This window comes from Lepisosteus platostomus, chromosome 2 (genome assembly GCF_059453375.1).
Source record: "Lepisosteus platostomus isolate fLepPlt1 chromosome 2, fLepPlt1.hap1, whole genome shotgun sequence".
Lineage (NCBI taxonomy): Eukaryota > Metazoa > Chordata > Actinopteri > Semionotiformes > Lepisosteidae > Lepisosteus > Lepisosteus platostomus.
Genome location: NC_142612.1, coordinates 70,539,369 through 70,559,260, shown reverse-complemented (window position 1 = coordinate 70,559,260; position 19,892 = coordinate 70,539,369). Strand labels below are relative to the sequence as shown.

General features: G+C 42.1%; 1 protein-coding gene across 5 annotated transcripts in view; it reads right to left on the bottom strand.

Moving 5' to 3' along the window:
• sned1 (sushi, nidogen and EGF-like domains 1) overlaps positions 1–19,892 on the bottom strand; it is a 40,874-nt gene that overhangs the window by 5,143 nt on the left and 15,839 nt on the right. Inside the window, exons 6-27 of one of the 5 annotated variants that reach the window (XM_088616624.1) lie at positions 19,225–19,338; positions 18,290–18,403; positions 18,095–18,208; positions 16,737–16,787; positions 16,369–16,419; positions 11,744–11,833; positions 11,050–11,184; positions 10,452–10,571; positions 9,580–9,696; positions 9,015–9,158; positions 8,124–8,297; positions 7,735–7,848; positions 7,292–7,405; positions 6,580–6,693; positions 6,171–6,287; positions 5,091–5,378; positions 4,022–4,205; positions 3,262–3,374; positions 2,487–2,765; positions 1,587–1,746; positions 868–950; positions 525–623 (exon numbers count right to left, since the gene is read on the bottom strand). In XM_088616624.1, coding sequence (XP_088472750.1) covers positions 525–623; positions 868–950; positions 1,587–1,746; positions 2,487–2,765; positions 3,262–3,374; positions 4,022–4,205; positions 5,091–5,378; positions 6,171–6,287; positions 6,580–6,693; positions 7,292–7,405; positions 7,735–7,848; positions 8,124–8,297; positions 9,015–9,158; positions 9,580–9,696; positions 10,452–10,571; positions 11,050–11,184; positions 11,744–11,833; positions 16,369–16,419; positions 16,737–16,787; positions 18,095–18,208; positions 18,290–18,403; positions 19,225–19,338 — 2,889 coding nt within the window. The remainder of the gene's footprint in view (positions 1–524; positions 624–867; positions 951–1,586; positions 1,747–2,486; positions 2,766–3,261; positions 3,375–4,021; positions 4,206–5,090; positions 5,379–6,170; positions 6,288–6,579; positions 6,694–7,291; positions 7,406–7,734; positions 7,849–8,123; positions 8,298–9,014; positions 9,159–9,579; positions 9,697–10,451; positions 10,572–11,049; positions 11,185–11,743; positions 11,834–16,368; positions 16,420–16,736; positions 16,788–18,094; positions 18,209–18,289; positions 18,404–19,224; positions 19,339–19,892) is intronic. The other 4 variants (XM_088616627.1, XM_088616628.1, XM_088616626.1 and 1 more) reach the window with 4 other exon arrangements.

The window sequence follows — 19,892 nt, the reverse complement described above, 5'->3', positions numbered from 1 at the left end:
CTTTTTTTTTGCTTACTTAAGTCTCTGCAGTAGTCCTTAATTATGATTGTTCAAATATACTTGCTAGGAAATCAGATTTGTCAAATTGTCACATGTGCCAGGTCATGACTGGTCAGTTAGCTGTCAGTGACATGGACGTTAAGTGCATTGTGGTTATGTTCTAACTGAAAAAAAGGCAGGAGCTGATGTAATGCAATCTCTGATTTCTGAGTCAAACTTTTTTATTAATAGCCTTCTGCAGCCTTTCGAGCTGAAAGCACAATTGTGCTATGCTGAAATGTTCATTCATTAACACAGAAATCATGCTGTTTTCTTATGAGCATTAATGGAAATTGGCAATTTTTCCAGATCATGTGGCAGTTCTTTAATATAAACCGTCGTCCACTGGGGGCCATTAGGACTGAGAACACATTTCGGAATAATACTGTAAAAAGAAAACCGAAGAAATATAATTCAGCACCCAGGGGCCTCATGGTGGCAACCTTTCAACACTAATGTACAATCATGCTTTAAGGAGGGCCTACCACTTTGTCTCCTGGTTCCTTCCTCTGGAATTTCCAGTGCAAGATTGATTCTGTTGGTTGTTTCTTCTATATTCTCCAACTTGATCGGTGACTCAGGTTCTAGAAAATAAAACAGCAGTGAGTGCTGCCCTGGAGCAGGCACCGTCCCCTGTCATAGCCACGCCATGCTAAAAGTGTTCTCCAAGAGCCCACAGCTTCTGAAATTTATCAGCACCTCAGATCAAGCAATGACTTTGGGACCAGTTACCTGCGGGGTCAAAGCCTTTTTTTCCCAAAAGGGCTATTTTTTCTAGAAAGGGCATGTCAGGGCTCTAGTCACCACTCTCTTAAGCTCGATACCTACTTGGACGGTGTGTGATCTCCTTCCCCGGCAGGTTAGTAAACTTGGCTGTTATCCTCCCTCTGCCGTCAATGAGCTCAGTGTATCTGAAGTCGGAAGGGAATCAATTAGAGGACGTTTTACTACCTCAATTTTAAAATGCGTTAATTCACTTGCAAATAGAAACAATGCTTTTTCTCCATTTCCTCTGAAGCCGCAGGAACTATAGACAAAATAAAGTGGCGAAGCTTGGACAGCATGAGGTCCTCACAGTTCGCCTCCATTCTACCACTGGAAAATGCAGGCATTAGGCCCTCCGTTCACCTTAAGCAAAGTGGAAACCTATACATTGTGTATCCCAGTATAATATTCTAACAGGAAGCAAGCAGAACTGCCTCAGTGGGCCGTGTGGTCCTGTTCAAACTGTAGCAAGTCAGTCTCCACCTCATCTTTGTTTGATGTCTTCAAGTTCCAGTTCATAGTTTCATGATTATGAAGTACAGACAGACATACACCTGGCTCTAAATCATTATGACATCATGTAGTTTTTCATTCATGGCTTGTGGAATACGAATAGCAAGAATGGCCTGTCTACACCAGTTCTGCTGCAAACTCTAGGTTACAAGGGAGTTGCAAGGGAGTAATTTTGCCCCTGCTTGCAGTGTAGTGATTTCAGGCATGTCTTTATTGCCTGGGGTCAGGGTGAAACCCTGACTACGTCTTGATCACCTCTTCCTGCATACCTGGGCAGCTCCTCAAAACTGTCCCGGTCAGTGACCAGCGCCGGGTCGTGCTGCAGGGTGGCGGAGAGGTGGTGGCTGGGGCCGCGCCGGGGGCTCACCTGGAGCTCTCGTCCCACAGTAGCGGGCTTCTCTCTTTTCCCAGCTCTCTCCTCTGACATCACTGCCGTCCCCCCCAAGGAAGACAAAGGCAAACAGGCTTATGCCTAAAGGTACGTATTTAATCAGAGAACTCTCTAAGGACTTGTGTTATTCCCTTTATTTTTCTTTCCCTCTCTTTTTGCTGAAAAGACAATTTAACCAGAGGTTTCAGGCTCAAAACTGTTTAAACTGACAAAATATATTGAACTCTGCAAACAAATTGCAAGGTATTTTAGAGGAGGTGAGTCTAAAGGAAAAGGACCCTTTTTGTCCAGTAATTAGCAGCACATGTGTAACATATAAGCAGAAATTTCTTAGGGTTACTCCTTAGCTAGGCCTAGAGCCAGAAAAGTGGGCTTAAGAGTTAATCACATGGCATCATTGCTGAGGGGGATGTTGCCAATTGAAGTGACATTCTCAGCCTTTAGAGTACGGGGTATGAAAAGACCCCATTGTTTAAAATCAAAAGCTAAAGGACTAATGCCAATGATTCTAGCTTATAGCAATGACTGATGAGGATATAATAACAATCTAGAGCAAGTTATTGCATGAGGCCACCTGGAATTGCAGGGAGCGTGTGCAGACATGGGCTCAGTAAATGTGAATCACTTTTCCACCCAGCTTTTCTGGCCAAAAGTTGAAGAGTTGCATGTTTTAAGAACCTTTGATATGCTTGGTAGGGAGAAGAGGTGCACAGTTTAGTGTCAGGCCTTTGGTTCACCTGCTTTAACAGTGAGTGAGTGGGAATTAGCAAGTACTCACGGGCAGTGATGGCAAGCTGCTGTGGCAGGCTGTGCATCTGTTCGTGCTCCGTGTTGCGGACGGCGGTGATGGAAAACCAGTACTGCTGTCCAGGGACCAGATCTCGCAGTGTGTAAACTGTCAGCTTCCCATTGGGTAGGTACCGGCTCTTGGTGTTGAGTCCCCGTGTGACATTGACCACATAGCCATCCAGGGATCCTCTGGGAGGCCGGGCCCAGGTTACCTGGGCTGATGTTGCAGTAACGAAGGCCAGAGAAAGATTCTGAGGAGGGAGGGGTTCTGGTGACAGAAACAAAAAGTGTCCCGGTTAAGGAGGTGCCTCACTATGTACAGATACAGATATGTACAGATATCTACTCACAGGGAACCAAAAATAAAAATAATTTTAGAAAAACAAGCCCAAACAACAACAAAAACTCTAAATGACTTATGTTCCCTGTAATTCTCTTTAAATGATCCTGCTAATAACCTTGAGCTCAGTAGGACCCCCAGAAATAACAAGAAAAAAGGGTAATTTGGTGAATTTCTATGTCAGTAAAGTACAGCTATATCAAGAAATTGGTTTCAAAATAAATGAATTTGACAAGTAAAGAAATGATGAAAGGGCCAACAGTCAACATGATATGCCAGGACCCAGGGTTTCTCTGGGTGGGCCTGACCACAGCAAATGCAATTTCCTTTTCTTGGCTGGATTTCGCCTGTAAAACACTCTCTGTCGAGTCTCTACAGCTCAGAGCAGGCATCTGAGGATAACATGAGCCCTTGACTGACATACTGGTCCAAACGTGGAGGGGCCCAGCAGAGTGGCTGAAGGAGGGCAGCTCGTCTGGTTTCTGGCCACTCTGTGTCAGCACATCAACGGTGTACATCTGACCTGGGAGCAGGGAACTGAGTACCAGATGGGTAAAAGACAAGCAACATATCAGTCAATATGAATATTCTCCTGACAGTCAGGTTCTGTGCTTATTGAATGTCTCTTGTATATTTATACTGCTGGTCAAATAGTTGGTAACGTATATACTGCTGTACAGAAGTCTTTTCATGTTTCACAGTCTTCTAATTTTTTCACTCAGTGTTTCTCAACCTATGAAACACAAGCCTATGGCAAACCTCTACTGAATTTCTAGCTGCTTTATTTTAAGACAGCCTGACACTTGATGTATATTTTGTAGTACAAAAAAATTGCCCTCTAGATTTACAGATTTGTTGAGAGGAACAAATTAGGTCAATAATGAGGAACACCTGCCGATAAGTCAGTTAGATTCAATGGATAAATGTCTCCCATTACAATCTCATTACAATCACCATCTCCCCTTTACAAATATGCAAAACAAGTTGACAATAAAAGAGTAATGAACCCCAAATGATCAGTTCTACCAATGGGGAGGTTATGAGAGTGTTTCCTAATGAATTAACTTACTGTATTATTCATAAAACGTGATTTTTTTCCCCCGATCAGGTAGAAAGATTCTCATGCTGAACATGTCCAGATAAAACCCAGTCCCACTCCTCAATATCCAAGTCGAGCTCCTCACCTGAAGGTGTGCTCTGAGCTGCTGCTGTTGAGCAGGACAGACTCTTCCCCTTTGCCGTCAGGTGAGGTGAGAGACACTTGCACCTGGCTGACCGAGGCATGCCAGCCTGGGTGCAGACTCCACCTCACTGACACCCGAGAGGAGGACGCGCTGACCACCTGCACGTTCTCTGCCCTGCGAGGCCCTGAAGAGAACAGAAAAGTTGCCTGAAACACCGGAACGACATCTTTCAAGTAACAAATTTCAGAGCGTAAAAGGGGAGACTATTACGGTGACATCACTTCCCCCCAGAGAATCACTGGCCGGTTAGCGGAGCAACTTCCTCTGCCTGTGTCCTGTGCAGAGCTAGCAGATGCCTGAACAAGGACTGACAAGGACTGGAACTCTGACACTTTACTGCACAAATTCTTTTAGACTCACTTTATTAGCAGCAAATATAGAGATCAGTTCTCTTCCACTACCTCTGCTTACAATGGAAGCAACTGATTTGACTGAAAACAGAAAAATATGGGCTCTCAAAACCCCATTTGAGATTTTATTTTTCTGGTGTTTTGCCTTTTCTCCAAATTACTGACAAACTGACACCCCATTGCTTTGCTTTAGACACCATGATGCTTTTCATTTTAAGATCACTTTATTGGCCATATACAATTTCTTGCATTAGGAATTTGTCTTTTCACATACCCCAGCTTGCTCTCCATGAGACACAGACAGGGAGAGAAGCTTGGGGTCAGAGTGCAGGGTCAGCCATTTATACAGCACCCCTGGAGCAGTTGGGGTGAAGGGCCTTGCTCAGCAACCCAAAGGAGTAGGATTCCTCTGCCGGCCGCGAGATACGAACCCATAACCTTCTAGCCACAGGCGCAGATCATGAGCCACAGAGCCACCACACCACGGTGAAACCATATATGGCCAATAAAGTGATCTTTAGCAGGCTGGCAAATTTGGAACCACAAAGAATTTGAATTTAACAAAACACTCTGATTGTAATGCAGGGAGTGAGGCCATCCTTCCCTCCTCTTCCTGTCAGTGAGAGAGGACTCGTGAGCGCAGTTCTGCCACCACTCACTGGTGCGTGTCAGGGTGGTGGCAGGCAGGCTGATGTCGTTGTTGTGGACGTTGCGCTTGACCGAGAAGGTGGAGATGTTGTAGAGGTATCCGGGCAACAGGGAACGGAGTAAATGGGAAGAGTGCTGCTTGTCTAGGAAGTCGGTTTTCCGGACACCTCTTCCCACGGGCACATAAGTGATGGCAAATCCGCTGATGAGTTCCCTGGAGCTGTTGGGCAAGTTCCAGCGCAGCTCCACCTCGCTCTCCTCCACCCGCAGCACCTGCAGGCCTGCAGGGGGCACTAGTGCTGTGGGCAGAATGCAGAGATGCAGAGAGCTGCAGCATCTACAGTTTGTACATCCCATCCCATAACCTACCCTCAGCCTCTTCCAGCAGTAGACATCAATCTTCTTAGTAAAGTATCTTTTCATAACACAGAAATCTGACATTTAATTTTATAGCTGATAAAGATAAAGTATCTTTCTATTGCGTAAAGATAAAGTAGTACATTGGTAATTTTTTTTTTTTACTTTACAGGTAACTGACTGATCAGGCTGATTGTGGACACAATCTCCAAATGAGAAAGGACGAACTGGATTATTGCTGTTCATAGACAAATTAGACTTGTTCTTCATTTCTAGATCCTAGATCGAGAGTTTCTCTTCTCTCAGGGAGCTCAAGATGACTTCTTAACAAGGCTTGCGCTAGGATTCTCTCTTATACTGGATCATTTCAGAGTTTCGATTGCGAACATTGATCCTTCATCCAACATGAATCCTGAAAAGTGCTTGCCAGTACCTTTCAGGAAGCGTGCCGAGAGAACATTCGACAAACCAGAGCACCAGATATTAAGTAAAAACAAAAACCTCGTTGCATGAAATTGTGCACAAGCAATAAATGCAGAGTGTCAATCAATTACACAAGTAGAACAAAGCCGTACAATTTGTCTTGTAATTTGTGGTGCTCCATTTCATTATTTCTCTATAAAACAAAAGATTAGAACAATTTAAATAAAAAATAAAAATAATGTAAAAATGTAATTAAAAAGATCTTCCAGTGACTAATCGGCCGTTTGTATGCATGCAATGCAGACACTAACCTTTCTCACAGTTTCTGCCGGTGTGGCCTGCTCTGCAGGTACAGCTGTAATTCCCCCTCCTGTCACTGCGGCAGTACCCTCTGCTTCCACAGGGCTGCAGTATGCAGGGATCTACCACTAGAGGGAGACAGAGACAGATGGATTTGATGGAAAGCTCTCAGCGCACATACAAGTGGTGAAATAAAGGAGGTCATTGTTTGCTTGTATAACTTTACAAACAACGTACACAATGGGGTAAAAGCGGTTGAGATTGTTGTTCTAGCTCTACTATAATGCAATTCATAGCTCCTACGCTGGATTTTGCAAGACCAACACATACAGTGAATGGATTCAGTTTTCTGCCTCTTAGGGCTTTAGAGTTGCAGGCAAAGCACAGGGCTCCACACTGAGAAGAAGGTGCTCCGCATACCTGTCTGACAGCGGTCTCCTATGAAGCCCTCCTTGCACACACACAGGTGGCTCCCTCTGTAGCCTCTGCACACTCCGTTGTTCAGACAGGGGTTTGATTCGCACCCATCCAGCTCTGAATGTGAGGAATCATCAGGAAAAACACATTCAAACGCAAAGAAACTAAAAGAACATTCATGCTATAGAGATGCATTGGCTTGTTCTAATCATGAGTCTGGTGCAACTCTAGAGGTCTGAGTCCGAAGCTCCATCAGAGTGTAAGTATATGCTGTATACTTCAAGCAGCATCTTATACAGTAGGTAAACACTAGTTCTTTTTTAAGGCATTTTCACTTTTTTCTCAGTGTCCTCTACACAGTACAGAGTTTTGTTTTACAAGTACACTGGTTTTGCAGGGAAAATGGACCGATGTTAATTATTCCAAATCTAACCAGACCACATCTGTCTCATGCCTTTATGAAACTGGGCAAAAGGCCCAGCAAGGCATGATTTTTCTTTAATACTTGTAGCCCAGACAGGTTTAGAAGCTAGTTCAGCATCTTGAGTAATGGTTACTACTTTGAATTAATTTTATGAGCCCAAGTTGATTGTAATGATCAATGCGATCTTTATTCATGGACACAGTTTGGGATATTGATTGAAAATTAGTTCAGCCTTATCTGGTTATCCCTTTGGTCTTCTATGGGTTATTTGTCTGGTTGCTGGGCACCTACGTGTTTCACAGTCCTGGCCTACAAAGCCCTGTGGACACTGGCAGAAGTAAAACCCTCGCTGATCCACACAGCTCCCTCCGTGTTTACAGGGCTCGGACAGGCACTCGTTCAGTTCTGGGAAGGCAAGACAGATGCTTCAGTTCTTTGTCTCTGAGACAGGCAACAGCTGAGCACCAAATACATTTGAGATAAGGTCCTGGTGTAGGAACACAGAAACAGCTGAGGGATTCACTAGAAGAAACAGGGAATATGAAGTTTGATTCGAGAGGTGACTCAATCACGTGTGGGAGAGGCGAAGGTAGGATGAAACTATTTTCCCTTTATCCTCCTCCTCCTGGGATGCAGTGCAAGATAACACCATTAAACTCTCTCAATACACACCTGTTTAAAAACGTTAAGAAGATATGACACTCTAATTGGTAAGAAAAATGCTGCCTTCTTACCTATTTCACAGCGTGTTCCAATGAATCCTTCCTCACAATCGCAGAGGTAGGTAGCAATCCTGTCTCTGCACGTCCCACCGTTGAGGCAGGGCTGAGACAGGCATTCGTCAATCTCTGCAAATTAGGGCACAGAGAATGGAACAGAGTCCTTCATTGTATGGTTTTAGACAGGCCTCCTAACCACCTGCAAATCCTAGGAAAACATCACAGGTAAAATAACAGCAAGTTTTAGCCACGTCATCATGATTCACATATCACATTATCTCTGCTTTACTGCAAATTCAATACATTTACTGCGGGGTCCCACTCTTTACCACATATTCTAAATCACTATAGCAGGAGCTATGGCAGAGATGCCAGCACTCGTGTGGGATGGCTGTGTGGCTTACCCTCACAGACAGGGGGCTGGCTCCAAGACCCCTGGCTCCCACAGATGCTGTGTGTGGCCCGGGGCAGTGGGGTATAACCGGCGTGGCAGGTGTACAGGGCAGTGGAGCCGGGCTGAGTCGAGGAGTAGTGGACTTCGGCATGTTTCACCTGCACGGGCGGGCCACAGTCCAACTCTGCAACAGTGTCGCTGTCAGAGACTGCCCTACAACTTTAAAACCACCGTGTGGAGTGTCTGTAGGCTGTAGCTTGACGCTGCTCTTTCACATGCAATAGGATCAGCATGGACCCCACCAGGGAACATTGCCTACCTACTGTAGGTATCTTCATGTTTCTCACAAGATTTTTTTTGTTTGCTTTCCATGCTTTAGCTTATTCCACATCTACCTACAATGTTCACAGTTACTTCTCACTTATTCCTAAGAACAGAAGAGCATTTACAAATGATTGGAGGCCCCTTTGACTGGTCTAGCCATTTGGTAGTTAGTAGTTTATGATCCAAGGATCATCCAGCTGTTTCATTAAAGAAGCTTCAACAACATAACTGGGTAGCTTGTTCCACGCTCCCAGAAATTCAAGTTAAAGGTTTATTCTTTCCACCTGTTATGTTCAGTTTGTTTATTCTTTCCACCTTTTTGTGCACTTCCCTACTGGTTAACTACTTTTAAGTAGAACTATGCAATGATTGTAAGGTTGTACTTCAGATCACATACAATAATATATAGGATTAGTGCCATCTGTGAGTTCAAAAAAACAAGTGTGAAAACGGTCAAGGAGCCTTTTGGCTTACATTACTTTCTGTACTGTACTTTAGTACAGTAAAATATCATTGGTACAGTAATATGTAATGAAAACAATCTAATGAAAGTAAAGTAGAAGTTAACCTTGTGTACCTGTCTGTGTTTGAGCAGAGCCCCTACCATTTTCACAGTGTCTCCCGCTGTAGTCTTCAGCACACTCACACTTGTACTTTCCGATGTAATGGAAACAGGTCCCTCCATTCAGACAGGGGCTGGATGAGCATGGGTCAGGCTTTCCTGAGACAGAAACAGCGCAGAACTGAGCCTCAATGGAAAGAGAAGTGTCACCCCAAGAGGCTGACTCCCTTCGTTTCCTAGTCTTTGTGAGTACCAGAGTTGTTACTGAGATAAGATCTGTACATGATGGGTTGGCTCACTCGTTATTTGCACAGCTAATTATTTTGGCTTTACTTTGGAGCACAACATAGCAATTGTTGCCAATGCAACCTACGCAGTTCAGAGTGGAAGGAGGGAAAAAAATCAATGCCTGGATTTCAAAGGCGCCAAGAGTTATTATAGAAGGGTAAGGAGAGATTTACTGAGCTGGGCACTACATGGAAGAACATCACGATGGAAGCCCTGGGGTGGTGCGTTACTCTGTACTTGGTTATCTGATTTAACTTTATATCCCTCGGAGGACTGTGAGATCCGGACTCACCGATTTCACAGTGCCTGCCGGTGAACCTGTAGGGGCAAGCACAACGATACCCTCCTCCTTCTTCCCGACAGGAGCCGCCATTCCGACAGGGGCTGGACACACAGACACTCAGCCTGACTGAGAGGAGACAAAGGGACGTCATTCGAGCAGAACACTCTCCTTCACACACAGAGTTTGCACTGCAGCACTAAAAATGAATGTGAGTACGGCATGGCCTGCTGCTGTTCCAGCCCAGAGGAATACTGCTTCACATGAAGATTAGGACAAATATGAGACGTTCCTTTCACGGAGTCTCTTTCCATTGCATTCCAAAGTCTAGGAATTTTTATTAGGCATCCAGTGCTGGATAATTTGCACAACCTGCTAGTCTGTCTCACCCAGCCTGCCATTTGTCTCCACCTCCCCACTCTGGTAGTGGCAATAGATCTAATAAAGCAATCAGGTTTTTGTCTCACAGACATATGAATGTTGCCACCCAAGAGCCTCTATAATTATGCTTGCGGCAGCCCCTAAGTATTTGCAAAATAACTGCATACAGTATGCAGTGTCATCTTTATGTAAAATCGTCATAGTGAATCAAATAGTTGTCTGTAACATTAGAGCAAATTCCTTGAGCATTCTGTCACTTAGCAAATACAGTATCTGATCTGTGACAGACTCTATTGTGCTCTGACATTGTAAGGCATTCTGAGGTATAACCCTCACAGGAGAGCACTGGGATACAAGTGTTTATTTCAAGTCTTATGAAAGATACTTTCAGAAATGATAAGTCCTTCTGGAATTCCTCATTTTACTGAATGTTTCACAGCGGTTAAACTGAAAATTTATCTGGCCCCTACAGGAGCAGGACAGATGCATTATGCCAGCCTTACCTTTCTCACAGTGTTTGCCTCTGTAGCCCCGCTTGCACTCACATGTATAGCCACCATCTCGCTCATAACAGAGGCCACCATTTAGACAGGGTGAAGAATCACAGACCGATCGGGGCTGTACTGAAAAAAAACCCATGCACAAAAATCACTGTTTTCCACGTCACTGAAAGGACTGTGGTTGCTGTTTAAACTCTGAATGTGCAATTATGAATTTCTAATTATCTGGATAAGTTACGGGAGAAAGCGACCGTGGGAAAAGGAACATAATGAGAACAAGAATCTTTCGGGTTGTCATGACAAGAATATAGGAACAAGTAATAGGTTTATTCCATGCTGAAAAGAGAAGTAAGAAAACACGTTTCGACCGTGGAGCTCCACGGCCGAAACATTGTGTTTCCTTCGTATCTTTTCAGCATGGAATAAACCTATTACTTGTTCATTTGCAGCCTACGCATGCTGACGCAGCTGCCCACCTGAACTATAACAAAAATATTACCCACTGCCTGAAATGAGATCACTGGCATAGAAAAACCCAATGTATCTGATATACTTTTTATATGAGGTTTATCACTTTCTAGGAGGTTTATCACATGCTTACCAAAGGGATACAAATCACTGGGGTCAGCCTCAGCTATGCCAGTCTGACAGGTGCACAGGTAGGTTCCTCCATACTCTAAGCACGGTCCGCCATCAGGACAGGGTCTGTTGGAACTGCAGGGAGTCTGGGAAACTTCTAAAGACAAGAGTGCCCTCTGTGAAACCTTATGACTAATACAGTTGTGGAATTTTGGGCTAGAATGAGGTTGGAGCTTTATTGTTCTGCATGTAATCAGTAGAGCTTCCCTGGTGATGTATGGCTTTATTTTGATGGATTATTTTTATATCAATATTTGTAAATCTTGGAGGACATTTTACAATCAAACTCTAACAGTGCGATGAAAGAGAAAATTAAATGTTATGTCTTTGTGTCCTGTTTGCAACAGGAGCAATTAGAACGTCTCCTGCAATTACATTTTGAAGGGATACAGGTACTATTGCTGAAATAGTGAAAGGAGACATTCCTTTATGATGCCACATGTGCAAAAGTCTTGCATGTAAAACATTGATATGCATTTTCTATTAACAATTATGTACTGATGTTATTACCTGTGGCACTGATCACTTTGTCTTGGGTTTATACATTTTATCATTAAAGACAGAAAATATAAAACTAGATGCAAATTTTAAAATTTAAAGGTGAAATTTAAAAGTTAGTTTCCTTCCAGTCATAGATGTATCAGACAGAAACTCACCAAACTGGCAGTAGTCCCCAGTGAAGCCTGTTGGGCACTCACAGATGCCATTGCTGTCCACACAGGATCCTCCATTCTGGCAGACACACTCTTTTACAAAGACAAGAGAGCAGGACTGAAGATGGTTTACCTGTCATTTCTATTTCACTGCTCAGAATGAACAGGGATGCCAATCAGCATTGCCAACAACCATTCCAAAACTGTCCTTGCAGCTCAAACTCAGTGATTCCCTTCCAACGCATGGACAGGGGCCTAAATCCCATTCAGAGTAACTCAGAATGAACTGCTTAAAGAATTCCAGGGAACTTAAATCTGTTATCGGTTAGCACAGGATAATTTTACTAGGGAACCTGTCAGTTCTGTTGTGTTCTAGATTTCATGTGTGGCCTTGGCTACAATTATAAACAAGTGGTAGCATGGTTTAATTATTTCCATAACTCAGTTTTATAAGCTTGATTCATTTCCATAGCTCAGCTTTATAAGCTTGATTCATATTCATATGTATCAGCCACTTGTGACCAAAAGCTTTTGTGATCCTCCTTTGTTTGGATTCTAGATCATCTATTTTCTAATCACTTCTCCCAACATCTGGGAGACATCCACAGTACTAGTACAATTGTGATCTGTGGGAGAAAACATGCCAACACAGGGAGAACATACAAGCTCTGCACAGACAGCATCCTAGAAATTGAGCCCACAGCCCCAGTGCTGTGTCGCCATTGTGCTGTTCAAGTCTTAAATATTTTTGCAAATACATTTTTCTTAGCCTGGTACATACCTTAAGATAAGTGGATTTCTGTAAATGTGTTTTACTGTATTTCCTGCTATATAGCTACTGTATATAACTAAATATCACAAATATTACCGTGTGGGTTTTTGAAACAAAAAAATGTAAGCATGTTTATGGGATGCAAATCTCATGTTTCTATTTTGATCTCAACAACCATCAGATCAAAGGCAAATGTAATATCAGCATAAAATTGCTTACTTTTGAAGTTTTGGGGCCACAAAAGGATATTGTTTTTCCAATAATATGGAACATGTTTGTTGATACTGATAAAAATGTATAGCCTCGGGTAATTGATAGATTGTTAATTTACTGGAGACACTTTAATTTCAGTCTGCAAACATTTTGCTTTGATCTTGCAGCCGATTAAACAGTTGTGTGCTCTGCGTGTGCAGAGCTACCTTTTCTTCCTTGGAGTACTGTATGTGTTTTCCACTGCCCTTTCCAAGTGAGCAATGTAGGAAGGTATTCAGCAGATTTAAGAGAGCCTATATAAATGCTGATAGCTATGTCAGCTTAAGGCAAATTTACAGAGGCTCACAGCCCAGTGTAAAGAAATGAATAACATCTAACAGAGGTCTCCAACAGCTGAAAAAAAAGACAAATATAGTAAACTAAATAGATAAAGGCAAATGCCATTTGTCTATTCACTTCTTCCAGTTCATATAAAGATGTTTAGACTAATCATTATGACTGAACTTACATCTTCTTTCTTCTTTTATAAACCCCAATGTGAAATACCCAGTTATACATTTTTCATCAACAACCATTTTTTGTCTGGGTTTTTCCAGATTATTTGTATTTTGAGATGGCTGAACATTAACCATGAATTAATAAGTCTAAAAATCATAACTAAATGTAACCCAAATTTTGTTTACATAATGTATTATGCTTAAGGTTTTGCCGACCCTTCATGCTGCTTATTTTTTTGTTCAAACATTAGCTTGCTCACCCCCAGAATACTCTGAAGTCTAGACAAGCATTTCCTCGTTGGTAAACTAATAAAATGCCAAATTAAACAATAATTTATTGCCGCCACATGATCTTTTCCCTTTTCGGCATTTTGTTTGAGTAGTCCAAGGATCCCTCAATAACAACTTAACCTTTGTAGGCTAAGCAGCATTTCACATTCATCTTCCACATTCTCAGGTTATCTGTTATCTGTCAGTCTTCATTGGACCAATAATGCCAGAACTCACAATTTGTGAGGTCTTGTGATTTTTGAGCATTCAGTGAACTTAGAAGAGGTATCATAGCTCTAGCCAGCAGCACAGTCACCCTGCAACTCACAACTGGAAACCCAATTTCGGCATCCTGGCCAAAGTTTCCCATTAGCCTTTACCAATCATGGCCTCCTAATAATTGACTTCATTACTCCATTCTCCTCCCCACTGATAGCTGATGTGTGCACTTTGGCTGCCATCGCATTATCCAGGTGGATGCTGCACATAAGTGGTGAGGGAGGGGAGTCCCCATTACCTGTGAAGTGCTTTGAGTGGAGTGTCCAGAAAAACACTATATATAAGTGTAAGTAATTATTATTATTAATCATTAATATTGATTATATGTAGTTATTAGACTTCTGAATATGTCTTCTCTCAGATATAAGGTTGTAAATATTAAGACTATACGCTATGTTCTTATACAGGACAGAAAATGTAGCTAAATAATGACAGACTGTTCTGTCTTAAATGTATAACACATACTTAAGTATTTTATTTCTCTGAGGTTTTTTATCACTAGAAAAGTCAATAAATACACATTGAGAAAAGCTACCCAGCTGTGCATGTTACTTTGATAGTTCCAGCCAGAGTAAGCAGGTACGCAGGAGCAGGAGCAGGTGTCCTGGCATGATGTACATACAGACAGATCTGTAATTCAGCAGTCAGAGTGCAAAGACTTAGTGAGATTATCTAAAAACTCATCTTATCAGAAGGCGAAAAACAGGCCTGAACAGACAAAAGTTTCAAGTGAGGAATTTGGTGGCATTTTTAATGCAATGCTTAAGTAATAAATTTGCTTCATTTTAAGATATGGAAGAAGTGTGACATCTTTAACCAAACTCAAACTTTCTGTGGGTTGACTGAACTTTACAGTGCCTTGCGAAAGTATTCGGCCCCCTTGAACTTTTCAACCTTTTGCCACATTTCAGGCTTCAAACATAAAGATATAAATTTTTTATTTTATGTGAAGAATCACCAACAAGTGGGACACAATTGTGAAGTGGAACGAAATCTATTGGATTTTTGAAACTTTTTTAACTAATAAAAAAATGAAAAGTGGGGCGTGCAAAATTATTCGGCCCCTTTACTTTCAGTGCAGCAAACTCACTCCAGAAGTTCAGCGAGGATCTCTGAATGATCCAATGTTGTCCTAAATGACTGATGGTGATAAATAGAATCCACCTGTGTGTAATAAAGTCTCTGTATAAATGCACCTGCTCTGTGATAGTCTCAAGGTTCTGTTGAAAGCGCAGAGAGCATCATGAAGACCAAGGAACACACCAGGCAGGTCCGTAATACTGTTGTGGAGAAGTTTAAAGCCGGATTTGGATACAAAAAGATTTCCCAAGCTTCAAACATCCCAAGGAGCACTGTGCAAGCGATCATCTTGAAATGGAAGGAGTATCAGACCACTGCAAATCTACCAAGACCTGGCCGTCCCTCTAAACTTTCAGCTCAGACAAGGAGAAGACTGATCAGAGATGCAGCCAAGAGGCCCATGATCACTCTGGATGAACTGCAGAGAACTACAGCTGAGGTGGGAGAGTCTGTCCATAGGACAACAATCAGTCTTACACTGCACAAATCTGGCCTTTATGGAAGAGTGGCAAGAAGAAAGCCATTTCTCAAAGATATCCATAAAAAGTCTCGTCTAAAGTTTGCCACAAGCCACCTGGGAGACACCCCAAACATGTGGAAGAAGGTGCTCTGGTCAGATGAAACCAAAATCGAACTTTTTGGCCACAATGCAAAACGATATGTTTGGCGTAAAAGCAACACAGCTCATCACCCTCAACACACCATCCCCACTGTCAAACATGGTGGTGGCAGCATCATGGTTTGGGCCTGCTTTTCTTCAGCAGGGACAGGGAAGATGGTTAAAATTGAGGGGAAGATGGATGCAGCCAAATACAGGACCATTCTGGATGAAAACCTGTTGGAGTCTGCAAAAGACCTGAAACTGGGACGGAGATTTATCGTCCAACAAGACAATGATCCCAAACATACAGCAAAATCTACAAAGGAATGGTTCACAAATAAACGTATCCAGGTGTTTGTATGGCCAAGTCAAAGTCCAGACCTGAATCCAATCGAGAATCTGTGGAAAGAGCTGAAAACTGCTGTTCACAAACGCTCTCCATCCAACCTCACTGAGCTCGAGCTGTTTTGCAAGGAAGAATGGGCAAGAATTTCAGTCTCTCGATGTGCAAAACTGATAGAGACGTACCCCAAGCGACTTGCAGCTGTAATCGCAGCAAAAGGTGGCTCTACAAAGTATTAACGCAAGGGGGCCGAATAATTTTGCACGCCCCACTTTTCATTTTTTTATTAGTTAAAAAAGTTTCAAAAATCCAATAGATTTCGTTCCACTTCACAATTGTGTCCCACTTGTTGGTGATTCTTCACATAAAATAAAAAATTTATATCTTTATGTTTGAAGCCTGAAATGTGGCAAAAGGTTGAAAAGTTCAAGGGGGCCGAATACTTTCGCAAGGCACTGTACATAATATGAATTGAGAGCATTTGTGATAACACAAGTTATACAGCTTAAGGGTGATGTGTTATTTGCTTTTTTAATACCTTTCTAGAACAAGGAAAAGAAGCAATGTATTTACCAGTTGCATTGACAGAATCCGTGAATGAGGAATTCGTCAGCTTTTCAGGATCTGAAAAAAATTAAACATTGGGGAGCTGGGTAACAACAGTATTTGGCTCAAAAGGAAACCAAGAATCTGGGTCACTACGTAGAACATTAAGCCACTGGGCTTCAGCTGAGGAAAATGAGGTACAACCTTACTGTTCCCAAATCAAGTACAGATTCAAGTTTTAAAACATAGCTGGTTTCTGCATGTATTTTGGAAAATTATAATTCTTAGATTGGCAGAAAAGTAATGGTCATGTTCATTACTGTACATTTCAATTTCCTTTTGATAAGAAAGTTAGTTGGTCAAGGATAAAAAGAAAGAGAAAAAATTATACTAACCTGTTTGTTTGTCAGCGTCAGTGAAGGAAGAATTTATCAATGTGACAAGCTCTGAAAAAAACAAGTTCCGAAAGTAAATGGCTGAAAGAGAGCCATGCTTGCTTTAAGCCCGTAGGTCATTGTGCCTGGCTTCCTTTCATCAAGCAGCTTGGTGAGTTGAAACCGTGTTCATTATGTTTTATTTGAAGTTTGTAAGTGGCAGGGCCACCCTTGGGCAGTGTACGCCCCTGGAAAGGCAATCAGGGAGGTTGAATGGCTGAGTAAACTAAATGACGTGACAACAAGTGAGAGCTCATTTCACTCTCTGTACACATTTCATTCATGTACACGTCTTTTGCACTCTGCTGATGTCTCTGCAGCTCCAGACACAGTCATAGCCTTTATTAGACTTTTTGCAACAATGCAATCATGGCCAGTTCTACAGTATGGTGATTATGTAAATATTAAAAACCTGTAACTCCCCTTTACACCCTTCCTTTTCTACTTACAAAGAAACCAGAAAGGTGGACTTTTGAGAATGTCACGAAAGGAATGTGTATCAGCACAGAACAGCCTAACTGCAAAACATCTCATTCACTGGCTTCTGAGGATGATGCAAGGTTCATTTGCTTCCTGAGCAAGTAGTTCTAACAAATCTGTAACAAGTCTTTTCAGGAGCTGCTTGGATCGTCACCAAAATGGTTTTGTAATTTGTGAAAAGCCGTCTTTGCTGAAACAAAAGACAAAGCTGTGTTGGACACCTGTGATGATACAGCATATAGAATTCTCAAGAGAAGGAACTACAAGAGACTACAAACGCGATGCAAATTCACAGTTTAAACCTTGGTGATCTCTGCTCCCTTCATTTCATCTTCACACCTCAAATAAACCAAAATGAATTGTGTGAGCCTTTATTTCAGACATTGCAAATATTACAATGTTGGGCTGTGCACGTTTTTGTTCCTTGATGGGGTAAACTCACCCTTCACAATGTCAAATGAATTACAAACTGCACGACATTAAGGGACTAAAAATGGAAAGAACTGATGAATGCACTGTACATTCCAGGTTAGTCCAGCCTGTAAATATAAGTCACAGTAAAAAATATTCTTCAGTATATTTATGCTGTTTTTCTTGTCTCATTTGGAATGACATTACATTATAGGAAAATAAAAGGATAACTGAATAAATAGTTGATGTATAAAACATGTATTAAGATACAGAGACAGTGGAAGCAATAATCTTATACTTCCATACCGAGTAAAGGGATAAATACTGTACAGTATATTTGTGGAATTGATCTTTTTATATATAAGAAACAGGCTATTCATGGTACAATGTACCTATAAATGAGGTACACATGTACATTTTTCTCTCACCTGTCTCACAATGCAGTCCAGTGAAGGGAAGAGAGCATTCACAGGTATAGCTGTTTGTCAGGTCAACACATTTTCCCCCATTCAGACAGGGCTGGGACTCACATTCATTTATATCTAAAAAAGAATGGACATATTTAAGACAAATGAGGCACAGTTTGCACATAGAATCGAGGAGGTGAGTGTGAACCTACTCACCTGTCTCACATACAGACCCAGTGAAGCCTGGTTCACACTGGCATGTGAAATTGCCAACTCCTTCAACACACACACCTCCGTTTCTGCACAGCCTGCCTTCACATTCATTGATGTCTGCAGCCAAACACAGGCCTGATGTTATTTACTCAGCTGAGCAGTGCGTCCGTGATTAAGTTTCACTGCTGTTGGCGATTGCTGGGAAAATATGCAGCACTAACAGTGAAACCTTTTAATGTTTGGAGTGTCTTAAATGTCAGCGTCTGCAAACATGTCTAACCGGAAATAATGCACAAAGAAAAGATTTGAAGCTACAAAACAAACTTAAATTTTTGTTAATTTTATATATCTTTCTTCTGGTCACACCTGATAAACTGCCTGCTTCACTGTACAGGGATTGAACTGGTAATTGCCAACCAGTTCATACTGGCACGTAGACTGTTATTTAAAAGCTTTTTGTTGCTACACTTTCTCTTTCAACACATCGCCCATAATTGCCCCTTGTTGTTAGGAAATATTACATAATTACTAGTTTTGTGTTAATTGCTTAATTCCCTGGATCAGCTAAAGGGTTGATATTAGATTCTGAGGTGTTGGGCTGAAATGCAGGTACTGTAAATTAAGTTATTCTTGTCTGTGCAATAAATTTAGAGTGCCTTGAGAATAAGTCCCTGAATTTTTGAGTGACTGTAGCTTCCATGCTAATCTAAATTAACTACTAGATAAACCTGACATAAAGAATTAATTGCTCACAAGTCTGCGAGACTGAATTTTGGAATGGGGGTAAATAACCAACAAAGGTGTCAAAGACGTACAGCTCAGTTTAAAGGAGGGATAAGTCAGTCAGTGTGACAAGGCAGTATAGTCAGCTCTCATACTGATCAATAACAACTGTGGCATAAAGCATAGACTCTGGACAGAGCTGGAAGTCATAGTACCTGTTTCACAGAACAGTCCCGTGTAGCCAGGGTGGCAGTGACAGGTAAAGTTGTTCTGCCCATCAATGCATGTCCCTCCATTCTGACAGGGGTAGGAGGAGCACTCATTGACATCTGAGGGAGATAATCAGGAGGGAGAAAAATGGGGAAAATACAAAGTTCTCATGGCGAGTCTGACGCTGACCTTTCCTTTCCGTGCACTACCATGTCCGACCATGACATGGATGATCTACTGAGCTTGACCTACAAAACAAATGTAATGAGTCTTGTCAGACTGAAAAGCAAGCAGCTTTTCACACCATCAGAGCTCGTTAATGTCTGCGGAACAGGCATGATAGAAGATGCATGCTGTCCAGATGCAATTACAACAGGTCTCAGGTTGTAAAATGAGAAAGTTGCAGGAGCCTCATTCCACAGGCTCTCAATACTGAACAGACATCCTACAGCAAGGGAAACCTTGGTTTCACTGTAACAATAATAATTCAATTACACTTGTATAGTGCAATTTCTGGACACTCGATTCAAAGTGCTTCACAGGTATTGGGGACTTACCCCATTACTCTACTCCCTCCCTCCACTACGAGCTATGTGCAGCACCAACCTGGATGATGCAATGGCAGTGCGCTCGGCACACACCAGCTATCAGTGGGGAGGAGAGCAGAGTGATG